This window comes from Pelodiscus sinensis, chromosome 1 (genome assembly GCF_049634645.1).
Source record: "Pelodiscus sinensis isolate JC-2024 chromosome 1, ASM4963464v1, whole genome shotgun sequence".
In the NCBI taxonomy this organism is placed as follows: domain Eukaryota; kingdom Metazoa; phylum Chordata; order Testudines; family Trionychidae; genus Pelodiscus; species Pelodiscus sinensis.
In genome coordinates this window covers 233351040-233369535 of record NC_134711.1, presented here as the reverse complement: position 1 = coordinate 233369535, position 18496 = coordinate 233351040, and the positions used below count along the sequence as shown (strand labels likewise).

At 44.2% G+C, this 18496-nt stretch overlaps 1 protein-coding gene across 3 annotated transcripts in view; it reads left to right on the top strand.

The window, feature by feature from the left end:
• Window positions 1-1799: 1799 nt before the first annotated feature.
• Window positions 1800-18496, top strand: part of TGFBRAP1 (transforming growth factor beta receptor associated protein 1) — a 50562-nt gene continuing 33865 nt past the window's right edge. Inside the window, exons 1-3 of one of the 3 annotated variants that reach the window (XM_075917523.1) lie at window positions 1800-1986; window positions 6491-7189; window positions 14242-14436. In XM_075917523.1, the coding sequence (XP_075773638.1) occupies window positions 6508-7189; window positions 14242-14436 (877 nt within the window). In that variant the 5' untranslated portion in view covers window positions 1800-1986; window positions 6491-6507. Of the gene's footprint in view, window positions 1987-2212; window positions 2732-6490; window positions 7190-14241; window positions 14437-18496 lie in introns of those variants that run through there. The other 2 variants (XM_006114576.4, XM_006114575.4) reach the window with 2 other exon arrangements.

Here is an 18496-nt window from a genome sequence, read left to right as displayed (position 1 = left end):
CCCCTGCACAGTGCAGGCCACAGAATCTCGCCCACCCCTCTTAGAATAATCCTCTCACCTATGTCTCAGATATTGAAGCCTTCAAATACTTTGAAGGCCCCAACATGCAGAGAGTCCTTCAGCTGTGATCTGTGCCCAATGCTACAGAGGAAGGCGAAAAACCTCCAGGGCCTCTGCCAATCTACCCTGGAGGAAAATTCCTTCCTGACCCCAAATATGGCGATCAGCTAAACCCTGAACATGTGGGCAAGACTCACCAGCCAGACACCCAGAAAGTTCTCTATAGTAACTCCTATCATCCCTCCATTGACCTATTTCCAACTGATAATGGTCAATTAGTTACCATGATCATGTTATTTCATTCAACCATCCCCTTATCATAGAATCATAGAACTGGAAGAGACCTCAGAAGATCAAGTCCAGCCCCCCGCTCTAGGCAGGACCAACCCCATCTAAATCAAATAATTGTTCACTGCTTTGAGTTAGTACTATTTGAACAAAAATGTCTACAGCAAGAATCTTCCTCTTCACATAAATCCTTTATCAACCAGTTTTCATAAACATTTGAAATGGAGTCTTTTTTTATTATTATTTTTTACAGGCCCCTAATAAGGCTGTAAACTATAACTTAGTTAACTTATGCTAGATCAAAGTTTGGGGCCAAGGCAGAGCTTCAGGCAGCTCCCAGAAGTGGATGGCATGTCCTGTAGTGGCACGAGAATAATTTTTGGAGTAATGATGCTGAGCTGCATCCCCCTTACCTCCGTCCACATCCCAACTGATCCTTAGAGCTGTGGCCAGCAGCTGGGATCCTACAAATAGGGTCGGTGTCCAAAATCCTCATTCTGGCAGCTAGGTGGGATCCTGCAAGCTGGGCTCAGCAGCAGGGCCAGTGCCCAGCAGTCAAGTGAGACCCAAGGCCATGGCTGGCCACCAAGAACATTCGCATGAGGACAGTAGCTGAGCGGGGCTCAGAAGTGGTGGCCAAGTCCCCGAGAACAGGACAAGCAGCCAAGTGGGAACCAGGGTTGGACACCGAGACCATTTGTGTGGTCACAGCAGCGAAGTGGGACCAAGGGCCTGTGGCCAGGTCCCTGAGAGCAGGGCCAGCAGCTGAGTGGGACAAGGGGTTGGCTGAGAATCTTGAGCGTGGGAATGGAAGCTGAGCAGGGTCCTGGGCAGGAAGTGAAGCCTGCACATGGGATGCAGAGCCCCCGGATATTTGGCTCCTTGGGACAGAGATGGCGAAGGGGCATGACTGTCCATACGGGGCACAGGGCTGGGGCAACCCCTTTTCTCCCAGTGGCCCAGGTGTGGCACTTAGCCTAGGGCAACCTCCCCGCTACAGGCCCCACACTAGGGGCAGGGGCAGTGTGCACAGACCCCCTGTTACTACCCCTGGACCTAGGAGCTGGACACGGGGGCACGTAAGCTCTGGGCGCGGCAGGGAGGCAGGGGCCGGTCTTCGCCCTGCTGCGCCACCCACTGCACTTGTCGAAGTTCTGACCCGCGCCCGCACAGCGCCCGGCTGCTGAGGACGGGGGGGGGGGGGGGGCGGGGCGAGGTCTGGCCGGAGCGAACGTGCAGGGCACCCGCATGAGGAGCGTCCCGTGCGTGCGGGGCGCTGGGCAGAGGGGCGGGGCGCGCGCGCGCGCGCTGCGTGAATGGAACGCCGAGGGAGGACGTGCTTGCGGGGGGGAGGGGGGGGGAATAGTGAGTGTTGGGGGATGGGCTGAGTACGGGGCGGGTCTGCGGGATACGCGCCCACGAAAGTCAATGGGGGCGGCGCCTTTTCCTCCCCTTGCCCTCCTCAGGCCCCGCCCTTCCCGTGTCCGGCGCCGCTCACGTGACCGGAAGGAGCGTGAGGAGGGGGGCGGGGAGCCGCCCCCGGAGGAGGCAGGGCGCCCGGGCGGGCCGCAGGCGGAGACCCGCCGGCAGTAGCGCGGCGGGGGCCAGGCCGCCCCGGACCCGGCCGTGGCCGCCCCGGTAAGCGCCGCGGGGGCGGACCTGAGCCCCCCTGGGCCGGCCCCGGCCTGTGTCCGGGCTGCGGGCGGGGGCTGCAGGAGCCATTTTGTCCGGCCGGAGCGGCCGCTGTCCGGGCGCGGGGGCCGCGCTGGTGCCCGAGGCGGGCGGGCGGGCGGGCGGGCGGGGGGTGACTCCGGGTCGCTGCTCTGCCCAGCGCCAGGCCGGGCGGGGCGGGCGCTCCCTGCTGAGCGGTGGCGGGCGCAGGGGTGAGGGGACCGCGTCTGTCTGTCTGTCCGGCAGCCGCTGGCGAGAGGGGCAAGCCCAGGCAGAGCCTGTCCCCGGGGCACGGCTCTGGAGGGTGAGCAGCGGCCCGCAGCGTCGGGGCCCGGCAGCGTGAGCCCCGAGCGCCTCTGCGGTCAGAGGGCCGAGCGGGAAGGTAGCGGCTTACGGATCGTTGTAATAAAGCCCCCAATCCAGTGTGTCAGGGGAGCCCATGATGTTTGGTGTCTGGCCGAGTTGTGAACTGAAGCCCTCAGGCTCGTCTTCTGAAAGGGATGTGCCGGCTTCCTGTGCTCGTAAGGGCCGATAGGAGAGTTACGATGATGCTCGCTTTTTGTGAAAAGTGTTCCCCCACAGGTGACAGGTGTGTCTGTTTTGTTCAGTCACCTGCCTTGTATGCCTGAGATTTGAGGACCGACAGGGCTACACCCAAACTGCACTACATTGTACTGTACTGACTAATCAATGAGGCAAAGCCTTAAGCAGGGTGAGGCTTTTCAGTGATGTCTCCAAAATGTTTTTAATTTATAGGGTCAAATATTGTATTTTTGTATGTATATTGAATATCTAAGTAATGGGTAACAATAGTAATTGCAATGGATGGTAGCATGTGCCACTTTTAGGGATTATGCTATTGATGTTCAATATTGAACAATTTCCCTTGCTATTTCTGAGAGAGATGGAATCTGGTACTTACAAGGAATAGCATATTCCAAGATACCTATACCAGTGCTATCTGCTTAAAACACAACATGTTGCAAGATGTTTAATCAAAGATACATTTAAAAGATATAGCATACTGGTTGTGTTTAAGTTGAAAGAAACTTTCTCAACAACCTTATTCTTGGATATATAGCCAGATCACTTATTTTCTGTAGACACTAAATCTGTATAGTATTACATTATGGTTTTTGCCCAGGATTTGCATGATTTAATTTTAGCAGCACAGGCTACTGGAGGATTCTAACTAGTTTGATTATTTGCATATTTCTTTGTATATCCCCTTTATTCTGAAGATGTTTTTAAAATTGTCTTGGTTAGAACCAGACTTGTACTTGGTTAGAACCAGCTCTCCCACTGGCAATCAGCATTTTTTACCCTTGGCTACAGGAACTTTGACTGAATGTTGACAGCCAGAGGTAAGAAGGGCAGTGTAAAGTTTAGGGGCTGGCTTTTCACTGTAGGCTACAAGCTATTTTTCAGACTAGGTAGCTAAGCCCATGGCGGGAGGAAGGGGAGTGCAGATATAACCAAAGTTTAGATTTAAAAACCTAAATACATTAAATTATGCCCTAAAGCTATTTTTCAGCGTCCAACTAGAAATGACCTGTTTTTCAAAGGTCCTTAGCACTTTCAGTCTGCTGTTATAAATTGAAGTTGTAGCTGTATCTTGTCTTAAAATCAGGCCACTTCTATGCAGATGATTAAAAATGGATTTTAGCCTAACTTTAATGATCCAAGTTTGAAAACATTGGCCCAAAATAGTTTACCGTGGTGTCTGACAGAGCTTATGCTTTTCTGTGATCTTATGGTTTGAAAGTATACTGCATTGGGAATACTGATGGAAATTTTCCTATTTAAAGCATTAACATTTATGTTCTGGATGGTGGATAGTAATGTTTAGATGGTGCTGGTTTTCTCAAATTTGTGCAAACAAATGTTTGGGACCTAAGCATTTTATTTGAAATGTTGTTGTTGTTGTTGTTGTTTACCTCTAAGCACTTGTGGATGAATAATCCTTACTAGTGACTTCCCCCACAGGCCTGTAACTCTCTAAAATGTTCAGTGTAGCACTGTACACTGCCTAAAGAGCAGTCAGAATTCTCAAGTTTTAATAACACTCTTGAGGGAGATTGTGCTAGACTCACGTGGTTTAGTTTGTCACTCACTTCCGCTCCCTCCCAAACTTTCAAGGATGTGGGAGAACTGCTTTCTGGTGGTTCGTGCTTTAGGACAAGGACCTCTTCAAGTACGAAAAGCTAGTCAATACTCATATTTCATCAGTGATACAAATGCTTGTTTGCCTAACATGCTAAATGGGGAATTAACTTTGGAATACTAAATTTAATTTGGATGTGCAGAAAATATAATTGATAGCAATGTGGTCAGGTGTCAAAAAACAACACTGAGTTGGAGCCACTCTTAGGCTTCATCTACATTGTAGGGTTTTTGTGCAAGAAGCCTTTTGCGGAAGAGTTCTTCCGCAAAAACTACTTGTACAAAAGCGCATCCAGTCCTCATGGACACTTTATGGATACTCTTGTACAAGAAAGCTCTGATGGCCATTCACAGAATGGCCGTCAGAACACCTGTGCTTTTTCGGATAGGGGTTTCTTGCTCAAGAAACCCCTACAGAGCATCCACACTTGACTTTTCTGCACAAGAGCTCTTGCTCAAAAAGGAGTTATTCCTCGTGGGGAGAGAAATAACTACCGCCAAAAGCTTTCTCTTCTGCTGATTTACTTGTGCAGAAGTGCGCTTGAGGTGTGAACCCTCCACCTTGTAGTGTAGACATAGTCTTAAAGTAATTGTCCATATGTAGGATCCCACATAAATCATGATTTCTTGGAAATCACGAAAATACCCCACAAAAATGATTTTTCCTTTTTTATAAAAAATGGAAACTGTTAACAATAAAACCTGCAGTACAAAAAAATTATTTACAGTGCTATGCTCCTATATCATTCCACCCTTGAAACTGAATAAACTTAGTAGTAAAATTAATTCCATGCAAATTTTTGTGATTTTAGTACTTTGTTATTTACACTATAGTGAATTTTCTAAAAAAGTAAAATAAACTGATTACACAGGGCCTGATCATGAGATTCACATTCTGAAGATCTGTCAGAGAAAATGCTCGTAGATAATGGTTCTGAAGAGTGAGGTGAATGAGCGTATTAATGACAAACAGCTCTGAGAACAGGGAACAATACCTGTTAAATTTTTGTGCTGTTGACTTCTAAACCTCATGAGAACACTTTGTGGGCTACATTTTCCAATAAATTGGGCATGCAGTTCTGTGGGTAAATCTACTAATTGCAAATGCAGATAGTCAAATGGAGTGCAGAAATAATGGTGTCCTTAATTTTTTCTCTTCTAGTGAAATTGACTATTTCCACTTAAAACTTAGTTACTGTGTGAGAGTACCATATGGCTCTTTATTTTTGTGCAAAGCTCCCATTATCTGAGAGATGCTATGGATTGCATGTAGTAATATTAATCTAGCTTTAATTCAAGCCCCCAGGCTACAATTCAAAATATCATTTGCCCTTCTTAAAATGAGTTTTGAGAGATTGGTATAGAATAAAAGTACCAAACTCTTTCAATATATTGGAACTTGTAAATTGCTTTGTTGGTTATTATGAATTGCTGTTCAACTTCACCAACATTTAAGTTATTTATTCTTTTATTTCTTCTGCTTGCAAATGATTTCTCTATGACCAAATGAACTAGATTTGTAGTTTTTTTATCTTGCACGTCACCTTTTTTAAATTCAGAAAAAGTAATAATTGACTGCAATATTTTGTGAACACAGCTGCTTGTCTGGAGTTTTTTTTATTTTTAGTATGCTATGGAAAGTTACTTTTACAGTGCCCAAAATATGCTAGTATCTTTACATGTAGACAGAGTAAGATGTTTAGTGTTGTGTTACTACTTGGGAGCTCCATATGGTGATGTGTAGAAGTAGAAAGTAACAATCTAGCACTTGGAAGAGGTCTCTTGGTTTATGCACCCAAAGCAACCAGCTTTGTATTCTCAAGTAAGCTATGCTTTGAATTCAGTAAATTACTTCCATTTTCTATGCATACTTTACTCATAGTTTTTCAATTTATTTAGTTCCCTAAAGGTTTTCTTTTTTTTCCTGAGGTGATTTCTTTTGAATCAGACATATGTTTTGAATATACACAGCATAATCCAGGTTGCTTGCGAGTTTTATGTTCTAGATGCTCTTTGATGTGCACTCCCTTGTAACGGTAAAAATATATTATGTGCATATCAAGGGTAGAATATATTTATTATTAAAAGCAGAAGATTTCTGAATGGCATATTTTATAATTCTAGATTGCCATTAGCATAAATTTGATCAGATGGAGTATAAAGTGCTAAGTGAAAGATTAATTTACCAGCCTAAAGGTCTCCTTTAGACAGAGGGTAATTATTTCAGAATTGGCTAAGGCCTTTTAAAGTTAGCGGGACTTAGAGATGTGAATAAAATGTTGTGGTTTTTTTTTCTCTTCCAAAACAGGACATCCAGAAGACACAATGAGTGTGAAGGCCTTCAAGCTTGTTCCTGCTGTTGAGCGGGAGACGCTAATGGGAGACAAAGCTCGAATCAATGTTGAATGTATTGAGTGCTGTGGGAAAAACCTCTATATTGGAACCAACGACTGCTTTGTCTATCACTTCCTACTAGAAGAGAAGATATCAGCTGGAAAAATAACTTTTGCCACCACCAAACAACTGCATAAATACTTGGGCTTTAAGAAAGCTGTCAATGAGCTGAAAGCAGCTTCAGCACTCAACAGGTTACTGGTGCTTTGTGACAACACAATAACATTAGTTAACATGATGAACCTGGAACCTATTCCTACTGGAGCTAGAATCAAGGGAGCTGTGACATTCACACTAAATGAAAACCCTGTGAGTGGGGACCCTTTTTGTGTAGAAGTTTGCATTATCTCTGTGAAACGGCGGACCATCCAGATGTTTATGGTGTACGAGGATAAAGTCCAGATAGTGAAGGAAGTGTTCACTCCGGAGCAACCATGTGCTGTAGCTGTAGATGGTCATTACTTATGCCTTGCACTCACTACGCAGTATATTATATTGAATTATAATACTGGCACCTCCCAGGATCTATTCCCTTATTGCAGTGATGAGAAACGACCAATTGTGAAAAGGATAGGCAGACAAGAGTTTTTGCTGGCTGGACCTGGCGGGTTAGGTGAGATTGAAATTTTTTTTGACTTCCAATTTAAAGTTTCACTCCATTTCATGTTGATTGAGGTTACTTTAGTAATTGATGTTAAAATGTAGAATACATGCTGCATTTCTTTATAGGCTATACTTGAAATATTTGAAAATTGAAAGATAAGTAATTCACTAAAGCTGTTCCTGGGTATTCTCATTATATCGTTTTACAAGTTTGCAAAATTTGCATATCACTTTAAAATGGTAAACTTCAATTGATCTAGATAAACTTGGTTTTGGGCTGTCTACAGGGAAATAGAAAAATGCAGGTGGAATAAATTCTACTCTTTCCCCAGGGCATATCAAAGTAAAAACCAAATGGAATTATTAAGACTGTTAGCGTGCAATTCTGGCTATAGTAAATGATTTGGGACTCAAGCAAACCAAATTTTCTTGTGCCAGACTTACTGTGATCAGGGAGAAGCTACTTAAAATCAGTGTGTCTGCAGCTTCATCACTGAAAGGTAGTTATACTCCCCCATCTTCATAAAGCAATGCAAGAGCTACAGATACATGCATTTCACTATAATACGATCATTAAATGTTTTGAGGATAATTAGTACTGATACTCAATCTTAGTTCCTTGTAAAGTTGCAGCACAACAGCAGAAGTTACTTTTTTGGTTGTCTTGCATACTTGCCTAAATTTCCCTGGTCATGCTGTTGGTTAGTAGTGCCCTACAGTAGACTTCAGGAATAACAGCAGTAATTACATTAGACAGATTTAGGAGACACCTTCAGGGAGACCTGCCAAACTGTGTAAACAAAGCTAGATCTCATGCAGAACATCCAAGCCCCCTTTTTCTGGAGCATCTAACTGTGCACTGCATAAACAGCTATTGTGGGGGGCTGGGAGGTGTGCTCTGATGGCCAGTATAGTTGAAATTCTTAGATCACAAGCAAGTCCATTTCAGAGATGAAGACCCCTCTTGGGAAATGCTCTACAACCAGCACTTTACTTAGATTGATGGGGAGCCAACTTGAATGCCTCTGTTAATCATAAGCGTACCATAAGCATAGTATGACATAAAGGGATAGTCTGTCTCAAGTATCCAGGTCCCAACTCAGGGCTATGTGCAGCTTCTACAAAATGAATTAAGAGATCCAGTAGCTATAGGCAAGACCACCGTTACCTGTCAGGTTTGTTTCAGTTACATTGAATTTACTGGATTTGTTGGTCATGTATCTGAAGTGTCGAATACAGTCCATTACAAATCTTGCCAACCTGGGCTCCAGATACAAGGCACATTTATTTGACTTGGCTTGTGCTTATGTGACAGAAAGCAAACAAGTTCACTTGAATTAAAACACACCTTCTCAAAATAAAACACTTCAATGCATCTACTTCCTCTGGAGAGAGGATGAGTGAACAGACATTTGACATGCATTGTTATGTTGCTTAATGAGCTACTGGAAGGCACTCAGATACTGTGAGCATGGTAGAGGTTGGACCTCCCTGGTCTGGCAGCTTAGGGACGTGACCTGTCCCAGAGGAGGGATTTTGCCAGACCAGGGGTGGTCATTTCTGGCCCCCACTTGCCACCACCTCCCTCCAGCCCTGGCCTGACTGCTGCCCTCCAAGCTGGCTCCCCCCTCTCACTGGCCCAGCTGTCCTGTCTGCCTCCACTGCTTTACTGAGCAGCCCTGCCGTCTCTGTGCACCAGGATCTTGCTGTCATGTTCAGCTTCTGCTGCTGTTCTGGGAAGCCACAATGACTCTGCTCACTGGGCTCCTACTGCTGCACCAGGCAGCCCTGCCACGTGTGTGCACAGGGCTCCTGCTGCAGTGCCCAGCAGCCCTGCTACCTTCATGCACCGGGCTCTGTGCTGCTCTGTGCAGCCTTGCTGCCTCTGCACACCAGGTTCCTGCTGCAGAGCCTGGATCCTGCTGCTACTCCAGGCAGCTCTGCAGCCTCTGTGCCAGGCTCCTGCTGCCATGCATGGGGCTCCCATAGCCCTGCTGAGAAGCCCTGCTGCCCTGGCGCTAGCTCTCCACTGGGACTGGGACTCCACTGGGTCCTGGAACATCTGTGGTCTTGCCAGTCCCAGTTAAGAGAGTTTCAGCCTGTATTAAAACCTATATAGACTAGAACAGGGCAGGCTGCCAGTTTGCCCTACCAGGAGTCAAGCGATGCATCAGTGTATCAATTGAGAGGTTGACAATCAACTGCCATATCCTGCTGTTGACACCTGCAGGATGAACCTTTATGCCAATCTTGACACAACTGCTTAATGTCTAGATTATCTTTGCATGAGTAACCTCAAAATAAGGTTACTGTGATTTTGATTATAGACTGGTACTTACAGATTTCATGTGCTACAATGAAAATGAAGATGAATTCCTATATTTTGTTTTATCTAATCAACCTGTTCTTTAACACCCACTTCTGCATAAGTTTCTCTATTTCATTCTTCTCTTCATCTTTTTATTTTTCATTTTATTTACTTGTAGTGTAAAAGAAACTCTATCCCCAGACTTCCTGTTACCCACTTCTTCATTGGATCATTCTTTTAATTTTCTTGTCTTCTTCCTTGCCTTCCCTAACTATATAAATACTGTTTTTTTTAATTTCTGTTCCTACATGAAAGTTCTAGAGACAATGACAAATTAGGCCATCTGCCTGTCTTAATTAGCATAATATCTAGTACCAGGTTTAGATTAGGAAAATGTTATGTTTAAAGGCATATTAGTCAATGCATCTTTCAGTGCATTCGAAACAGTGTAAAAGTATAATAAGGCAGCCAAAAAGAATTCGAAGAACAAAAGGCACAAATTAACAGCAATTTTTTAAAAAATACATTAGAATCAGGAAACCTGTCAAACATTCTGAATTATAGAGATGCTGAAGGAACATGCCAAGAAGATACGCCCATTGTGGAGAAAAGCTAAATAAGTTTTTTGCATAGGCCTTTAGTGCAGTAAACATAGAGGAGATTCCCACACCTAGTCCATTCTTTCTTAGGTGCTAAATCTAAGGAATTGTCCCAGATTGAGTTGTTGTCATAGGAGGATTTGGAACAAACTGAGAACTTTAACAGTAATAAATCACCAGGACCAGTATGGTATCCACCCTAGAGTTCCAAAGGAACTCAAATATGAAACTTAGGAATACTTACTGTGGTATATAACTTATTACTTAAATGGGCCATTGTATGACGTGATTGGCAGATAGCAGCTAATGTGAAGTCTAATTTTAAAAAATGGCTTTGGAGGTGTTCTTGCAAGTTACAGGCTAGTAAACCTGTTTTTAGTACCTGGCAAATTGGTTGAAACTATAGGAAAGAATAGAATTATCAGACACATGGGGAAGCATCAACAGGATTTTTTTAAAGGGAATTAGAATTCTTAGTGTCAACAAATGTTGACCATGAATATAATGTACAGTAAAACTCCAATTGTCCGGCATCCAGTGGTCAGGCACTTCCAATAGTCTGGTGCCAACTGGAGCCCGGAAGTGTTCTGGCCAGCTGGACAATTGGAGCTGCTCGTGTAGCTTCCCCAAGTCCGCTGCTGCTGAAACTGACCAGCTGCGGACCTGGGGAAGTGGTGTGGAGCAGAGCAGCTGGGGTGCTTCTGGGTTGGTCCCTCAGCGCCGCCCCTCACTCCTCTGCTCGGCGCCTGGCAGCACCCCAGCTGCTCTACCTCACGGCTTCCCCAAGCCTGCTGCTGATCAGTTTCAACAACGGCGGACTTGGGAAAGCTGTGGGGCAGAGCAGCTGGGGTGCTGCCAGATTGGTCCTGCAGCACCGCCCCTTACTAGCACTTGGTTGGCCCCACGCCGTGCCGTTTCCCACCTGTCCCTCCTCCCCCCACCAGTCACAGCCCCCCTGCTGGAGTACCTCTTGATACTCCAGCATATCCGATAATCCGGCACCCCTTGGGTCCCAAAGGTGCCAGATTATCGGAAGTCTGCTGTACTTGGACTTTTAGAAAGCCTTTGGCATGGTCCTTCACCATAAGCTCTCAAGTCATGGGATGAGAAGGATGGCCCTCTCATAGTTCAGTAACTAGTTATGATAGGAAACAAAGAATAGGAACAAATGGTCAGTTTTCAGAAAGGAGAGGGGTAAATAATGGGCTCTGGAAAGGATCTGTACTGGGACCAGTGCAGTTCAACATATTCCAAACAAGAAAAGATTTAAAAGGACGGGGTTATTCATCTAGGAAAGATGAATAAGAGGGATAGGATAGAAGTCTAGAAAATTACAAATGGTGTGGAGAAAGCAAGGAAGGAGTTGTGAATGAGTAAATAACATTATACACGGACCAGGAGAAATTAATAGCACATTTAAAACAAGCATTAAGAAGTACTTCACACAGTCAGCCTGTGGCACTCACTGACATGATGTTGTGAAGGCCAAAAGTATAACTGTTGGAAAAAAAGAATTAGATAAGTTGATGTAGGATAGGTCTATCAGTGACGATTAGCAAAGATAGTTGGGCATGCAGCCCTATGCGCTGGGTGTGCCTAAACCTCTAGCTGCCGGGAGCTGTGACTGAAGGTTAAGGAATGGATCATTTAATTGCCTTGTTCTGTTCATTCCCTCTGAAGCATCTGGCACTGTCCACTGCTAGAAGACAGGGTATTGGACTAGATGGACCACTGGTCTGACCCTGTATGTTCATTCTTAAATTCTTAACACAAGTGTGTCCTGGATTTAATTTTTCATGTTTTTTCCCTAATCTAAACATGGTAGCTAACTGCTTGTTTCATTACTTAGATCACCTGTTATTGAATGTATAGCTCTTTCCTTTCATATCGTTTTACTGTAACTTTCTACATATTTTTACCATCTTTGTCACTTTAAGATTAATTTGTTGCCTCCAGTACATTTCTTGGTAGATTATATGATTTTTACAACTGCTTTCTAACATAGGTTCTAAACATCTTGACATTTAAATGTTACTGTTTTGTTAACAAATACCATTTCAAACATTCTTCCAACTAATACTTGAGCAGATGTTAATGGGGGTGGTTTTTCTTCATATTGGCTATTATTACCATGCATGCTTACTGGACAGAGTAATAGGAAACTATTTTCTCACAGTTTCTCATAATGTGTAGCTATCAGTTACCAATGCAGTTTTCTTCCCTCTTCTCACACCCTTGGAAAGCTCCTAATGCTCTCAGCTTTTGTGACAGGCAAAAGTTCCATCACTTTACTTAATTGGACTTATCCCGTTCTGACAAAAGCGGAAGAAAAGTGAGGTTTATTTTGCTGGGCTTGTTTATGTGCATGCTCAGCAGCATGCTTCAAGAGAAAAATGCTGATGGCTGGATGGCTGAAGATTAATAATTGGATATAGAGTTTTAAATTGCAGCATTTTAAATTTTGAAACTAGTGTAGTTCAGTAGTAGTGTAATTTTAAAACTAGTGTAGTTCAAGTGTTAACTTGTTACCATCACATACTTACTCAGTTCCTTATGTGAAATCAGTTGATTTCATTCTAGTTCCCAGAAGCTGCATGTCCACATCACAAAAACCATTGATGGCAATATTTGGCAGTGTTGTTGGCAATTTCAGATGGGGGTAGAGACAGAAGTATCTTCTTGCTATTTAGGCTTTTCAGGTCCAGGCATGAGAGAAACAGGCAGTAATTGGCAAATCACAAAAAAGAAAATGTACTAGTACAATATTCCATTCTAAACTTTGCATCTTGAATTATATTATGAAGTCTAATTTAAGTAATTTTTGTTATCTAGATATTTCCTCTTCTGTATAAAGAACTGTGGTTTGATTCACATAAGGAATTTATTGTACATCTTTGGAAGTGCTAACTGAATTTTCTCTCAGAACAGAGGTGCTGCACAAACCTCTCAGATGAATTGGAGAGGGAGATCTAGATTGTTAAAGTTTATGGTATGATTAGAGGTAAATGGCTAAAAAGAGAAATGAGTCAGTAATTGAGTGGTTACTTGAAGAAGAAAAATTCAAAATACACAGTTTAGCAGAGAAAATAACTACAAATGAAGTGGAAAGAGTCTAATAAAATTCAGTGGGACTTTGGAGACTATCTTCATTTTGTAACACGTTTGTAAAATCTTCAGTATTTGTTTTCTTGCATTGTGAGACAATTTGCTTTGTAAGTACTTAATTTTTGGAAACACATGCCTCTTGTGAAAGAATTGGGGCCCTCTCTGCTACAGCAATTAACTCAAGAAATATGGGTGAATTAAATTACTTGAGGGACTAAAATGTTCTGCTGGCATTTGAGATGTTAAGAGAACAGTCAGGCCAAATTGCAGGAGGAAGAGTGCTCGGGCAACCTGTTGGTATATTTCTTTTTTCCCCTTAAAAACTCAACTAGTAATGTTAGAAGGCAGAACTTTCCCATCCATGGGATAGACCAGGGCAACTACCTTGACTCTGTGCTTAAGGGGGAGGCAGGGTCCAAGGCGGATTGGGCTTAGCAGAGGGCCTGGCACTGGCAGGAGCAAACAATTTTGCCCAAGTCTATCATGTTCTGCTCTACTGACTCCTGGTATCGCTCAGGGTAGGGGATGGAAACCAGAAGGAGGTGGAGTGGGGGCTGGCTGGATTGGGAGCAGGGAGAGGGCAGAGCGGGGCTGGAGACAGGACCTGGAGCAGAGGGAGAGGTTTTCCTGAGTGCCACACCTTCCTAGGGACAGCCCTGTTAGAAGGGACTATCTCATGGAATGTTGGCTTGGATTTGGTTGGTTAAAGGGCATCCAAAAGATACACACTCAGGTTTTATCAAAAATAGGCCACTGTAAGCTTTTGGGACTTGAATTATTTAAATCTGGGAGGAATGAGCATTGAAAAGAAGCTTGTGTCACTTTCCTATAAGCAAGGAAAGCAGGCTTTTTTGTATACTGCTTTCAACATAATTAATCAACAAATATATAGTTGCACTAGGATCCTTGAAGATTGTGTTTTGTAAAAAGTTTAACATGTCCTTTATTGTTTACACTTGTAAATTACTCCTCCTTTGTTCATGGCAAGAGAGTCCTGGAAAACTGTAGGTTTGGCGCTCACTTCAGACTTTCTTCCTTTTTCTTTTGCAGGTATGTTTGCAACTGTGGATGGCATTTCCCAGCGTGCTCCTGTGCATTGGTCAGAGAATGTGATTGGAGCAGCCCTGTGTTTTCCCTATGTAGTTGCTCTAGATGATGAGTTTCTTACAGTACATAGCATGTTGGATCAACAACTAAAACAGACCCTTCCTTTTAAAGAAGGCCACATTCTACAAGACTTTGAAGGTATTAAATAGTACACCTATCTCTTTGCTTCAGAGGGGTAGCTGAGTTAGTCTGTAACAGGAAAAACTTTAAAAACAACAAATAGCCTAGTAGCACCTTAAAGACTAACAAACCATGTAGATGGTATCATGAGCTTTAGTGGGCGCAACCCACTTCTTCAGATGACAGGAGTGTTCAAAATCCAGATTCAAGAATGAATAAGGTGGGGAGAGGGAAGAACTTTATGCTAACCTAATATACAGTAAAACTACAACATTGGGCTCCTTTCAGGCAAGCCAGCTTGGTAGCTTGGTCTTCAAACACATGATAGAACAGCCTTAAGTGTAGTCCTTTATCCTGGTGTTAATCGTATTTTTACTAAAGAATATGTCCAATATATTCCTATAGAACACTGCAAGTGAAACTTGTTTTTCTTCTTTGGATGATGATCCTTATTGTATTCCACTGTGGATTACACATGAACATCATGTGCCTAGAGCTGGAGAATTTGAAAGTGGTTTCTGTTGGTCTGTGCATGCATCCTAACTCACCTTGTGTCTCCCACTAAGGGGTTAAAGTATTGTGTGAACTAACTGCCTCTCTAATGCCGTCTCTCTACCAAATGATCTGGGTTAGAAACTATCTGTAGCTTCAGCTTTGTCCCTTATGATAAACTATTTACAAAGCTAAATCTTTCAATATCTTGTACAGTTAATAGTTTGTGTTTCTCATAGTTTTTAGTGACAGATTATTCTTTGGAGGAATACTCCTCCCTCCTGACCCCACCTCTGGTTACCTATGCCTAGGACTCCATGCTTTGATCCTGATTTGATCTTCCTGACATCTGTCCTTTTTCACCATTGCTCTTTGTACCATCTTGGGTAAGCTCACATTGCAGTGAGATGTGATATCTGCCTCTTATTCCCCAGCTGTACTGGAAAAGAGTGGAAAATCTACTTTCAAAAACACATCATGAGCCCTCAGATAGCAGGCCAGAGAATTCCACCTATACAGTGACTTGACTTAGCAAGGATTGAGCCTTCTGCTGCTAAGCCCAATACTGGTGCCAGAAGCCCAATACTGGTGCCAGAGAATCTACCCTCATAAACCTTCTGGTGGGATCTTGCAACTGAGGAAGCACTCTCAAATGTATGAGATTGCCTTTCTCAAAATCCTCCTTGAAGAAGTCTGATTCGACTCTGAGCAAGCCTAACATCTCAGTGCGAGAAGACTTAAAATGTACTAAGTCCCAGAAGCTTGAGAAGAGAGCTCATAAACATCAGGCTCCGTTGGTAACAGAACGTGATCTGTTGGTACCATCATCCTTGGAATCTCCAAATCCTCTGGCTCTGTCAGCACTGATAAAGAGGTTCACTGCTTGCCCACAGCACAGTCTTTGACGTCCTCTTCCCCAACGTAATTGGTCAGGCAAAGACAATCCTGCTTGCATTGTGAAGAACTGGGTCCCATGTTGCTCCGCTGGCAGTCTCCTCACTGCTGAATCTGGAATCCCCTCCATTAGGTGTGTTCCTTTCCAGAGAGGTCATAACACTACCTGGATGGTCCATCTAGCCCAGTATTCTGTCTTCTGACAGTGGCCAATGCCAGGTGCCCAAGAGGGAATGAACAGAACAGGTACTCGTCAAGTGATCCTCCTGTCGCCTATTGCCAGCTTCTGACAAACAGGCTAGGGACACCATTCCTATCTATCCTAGCTAATAGCTATTGATGGACCTATCCTCCATGAATGTATCCATTTATATTTTTTGAACCCTGTTAAAATCCTGGATTTAACATCCTCTGGCAAGGAGCGAGATAGGTTGACTGATACTTTATTTTGTTTTAAACCTGCTCTCTATTAATTTCATTTGGTGACCCCTAGTTCTTGTGTAATAGGAGCAAGTAAATAATTGGTACTTATTAACTTTCTCCACACCAATCCTGATTTTATAATCCTCTATTATATACCTCTTTAGTCATCTCTTTTCCAAGCTGAAAAGTCCCAGTCATTTTAATTGCCTCCATATGGTAGCCATTCCATACACCTAATCACTTTTCCCTTTTCTGAACTTTTTCCAGTGCTAAGAATCTTTTTTGAGATAAGGGCTACATCTACACTGCAAGGTTTTTGCGCAAAAACAGCTGGTTTTGTGCAAAAACCTGTGGAGCATCCACACCTCAAATGCGCTTTTTGCTCAAGGAAATCGAGAGTAAAACAGCAGAACAGAGCGCTTTTTCTGCCATAGGCAAACCTCCTTTTATGAGGCATAACTCCCTTTTGTGCAAGAGTTCTTGCGCAAAAAGGCAAGTGTGGACATTCCAGAGGGGTTTCCCTATGGGAAAAAGCGCAAGTGCTCTGATTGCCATTCTTGCGCAAGAGCGTCCATGCAGTGTGGACACTCTAGAACAAAAGCACATGGCTTTTGCGATGTGCTTTGAGATGTGAATGTGCGCTTGTGCTAGAAGTTTTTGCGCAAAAACTCTTATGCGAGACGCCTTTTGCACAAGAAGCATGTAGTATAGACGTAGCAAAGGTGACCACATCTGCAAACCGTATTCAAAATGTGGGTGTACCACAGATTTATATAGAGATAATAAGATAATCTTATTCTCTATTCCTTTTTTTAATGATTCCTAACATTCTGTTTGCTTTAACTGATGCTGCACATTGAGTAGCTGTTTTCAGAGAACTATTCACAATGACTCCAAGATATCTCTTGAGTGGTAATAGCTAATTTAGTCCCCATGATTTTATATGTGTAGTTGGGATTATTTTTTCTAATATGCATTACTTTGCATTTGTCAGCATAAAAATTCCTTTGCAGTTTTGTTGCCAGTCATCTAGTTTTGTGAGATCCTTTTGAAGTTCTTCATAGTCTGCTTTGGACTTAACTATCTTAGGCAGTTTTGTATCATTTGCAAATTTTGCCACCTCCCTGTTTATCCCTTTCTCCAGATCACTTATGATCCTTGAGATACTGTGGGTGCCACTGGATAGAAGTTGTGACCTCTGGAATAGGAATCAACTTTTTCCTCATCAGGAAACTCCGAACTGAGGACTTTTTTTTCCTTATCATACATATCCTCTCCTGCCTGAAAGACTTAAGCCAACTTGCGATTAATCTCCACACTTAGCTCTGTGCTGTTGATACCTTTTTTCCAGGAAGCCTCTATACAGGCAGTCCCCGGGTTACGTACAAGATAGGGACTGTAGGTTTGTTCTTAAGTTGAATCTGTATGTAAGTTGGAACTGGCATCCAGATTCAGCCGCTGAATCTGAACACCAGTTCTGACTTACATACAGATTCAACTTAAGAACCCCAGGCGTCCCCAAGTCAGCTGCTGCTGAAACTGATCAGCAGCTGATTCCAGGAAGCCCGGGGCAGAGCAACTCTGCCTCGGGCTTCCTGTAGTCAGCCGCTGGTCAGTTTCAGCAGGGGCTAACTTGGGGATGCCTGGGGCAGAGAAGCTCGGGTGCTGCTGGGTTGGTCCAGTAGCGCGGCCACTCCTCGGCGCTACTGGACCAACCCAGCAGCACCCCAGCTGCTCTGCCCCAGGCGTCCTGATTCAGCCACTGCTGAAACTGATCAGCAGCAGCTGAATCAGGACTCCTGGGGCAGAGTAGCTGGGGTGCTGCCGGGTTGGTCCAGTAGCGCCAAGGAGCGGTGCTGCGGGACCAACCGGCAGCGCCCCACCTGCTCTACCACGGGCCCCGGGCTTTGCTCCACATCTCCCTGGTCTGCTGGGGGGGGGCACTAGCTGCGTCCCCCCCAGCAGACCAGGGAGATGCGGAGCAAAGCGACGGAGGACCCGGGCCGGACCCGCGGGCTTCCAGATCAGCTGGAAGCGCCGCGGTCCGGCCCGGGTCCTGCGCGGCTCTGCTCAGCGTCTCCCTGGTCTGCAGCCCAGGGAGACGCTGAGCAAAGCGGTGTAGGACCCGGGGCTGGACCCGCGGCCGCTTCCAGATCAGCTGGAAGTGCCGGAACCACCAAGTCTTTCTTCTTCATCTCCAGACAAACTGATCCCTCTTTCATATCTCATGTCTCCAGCCTTCCTCCTCCAAGTGAATTCAGGCAATTTC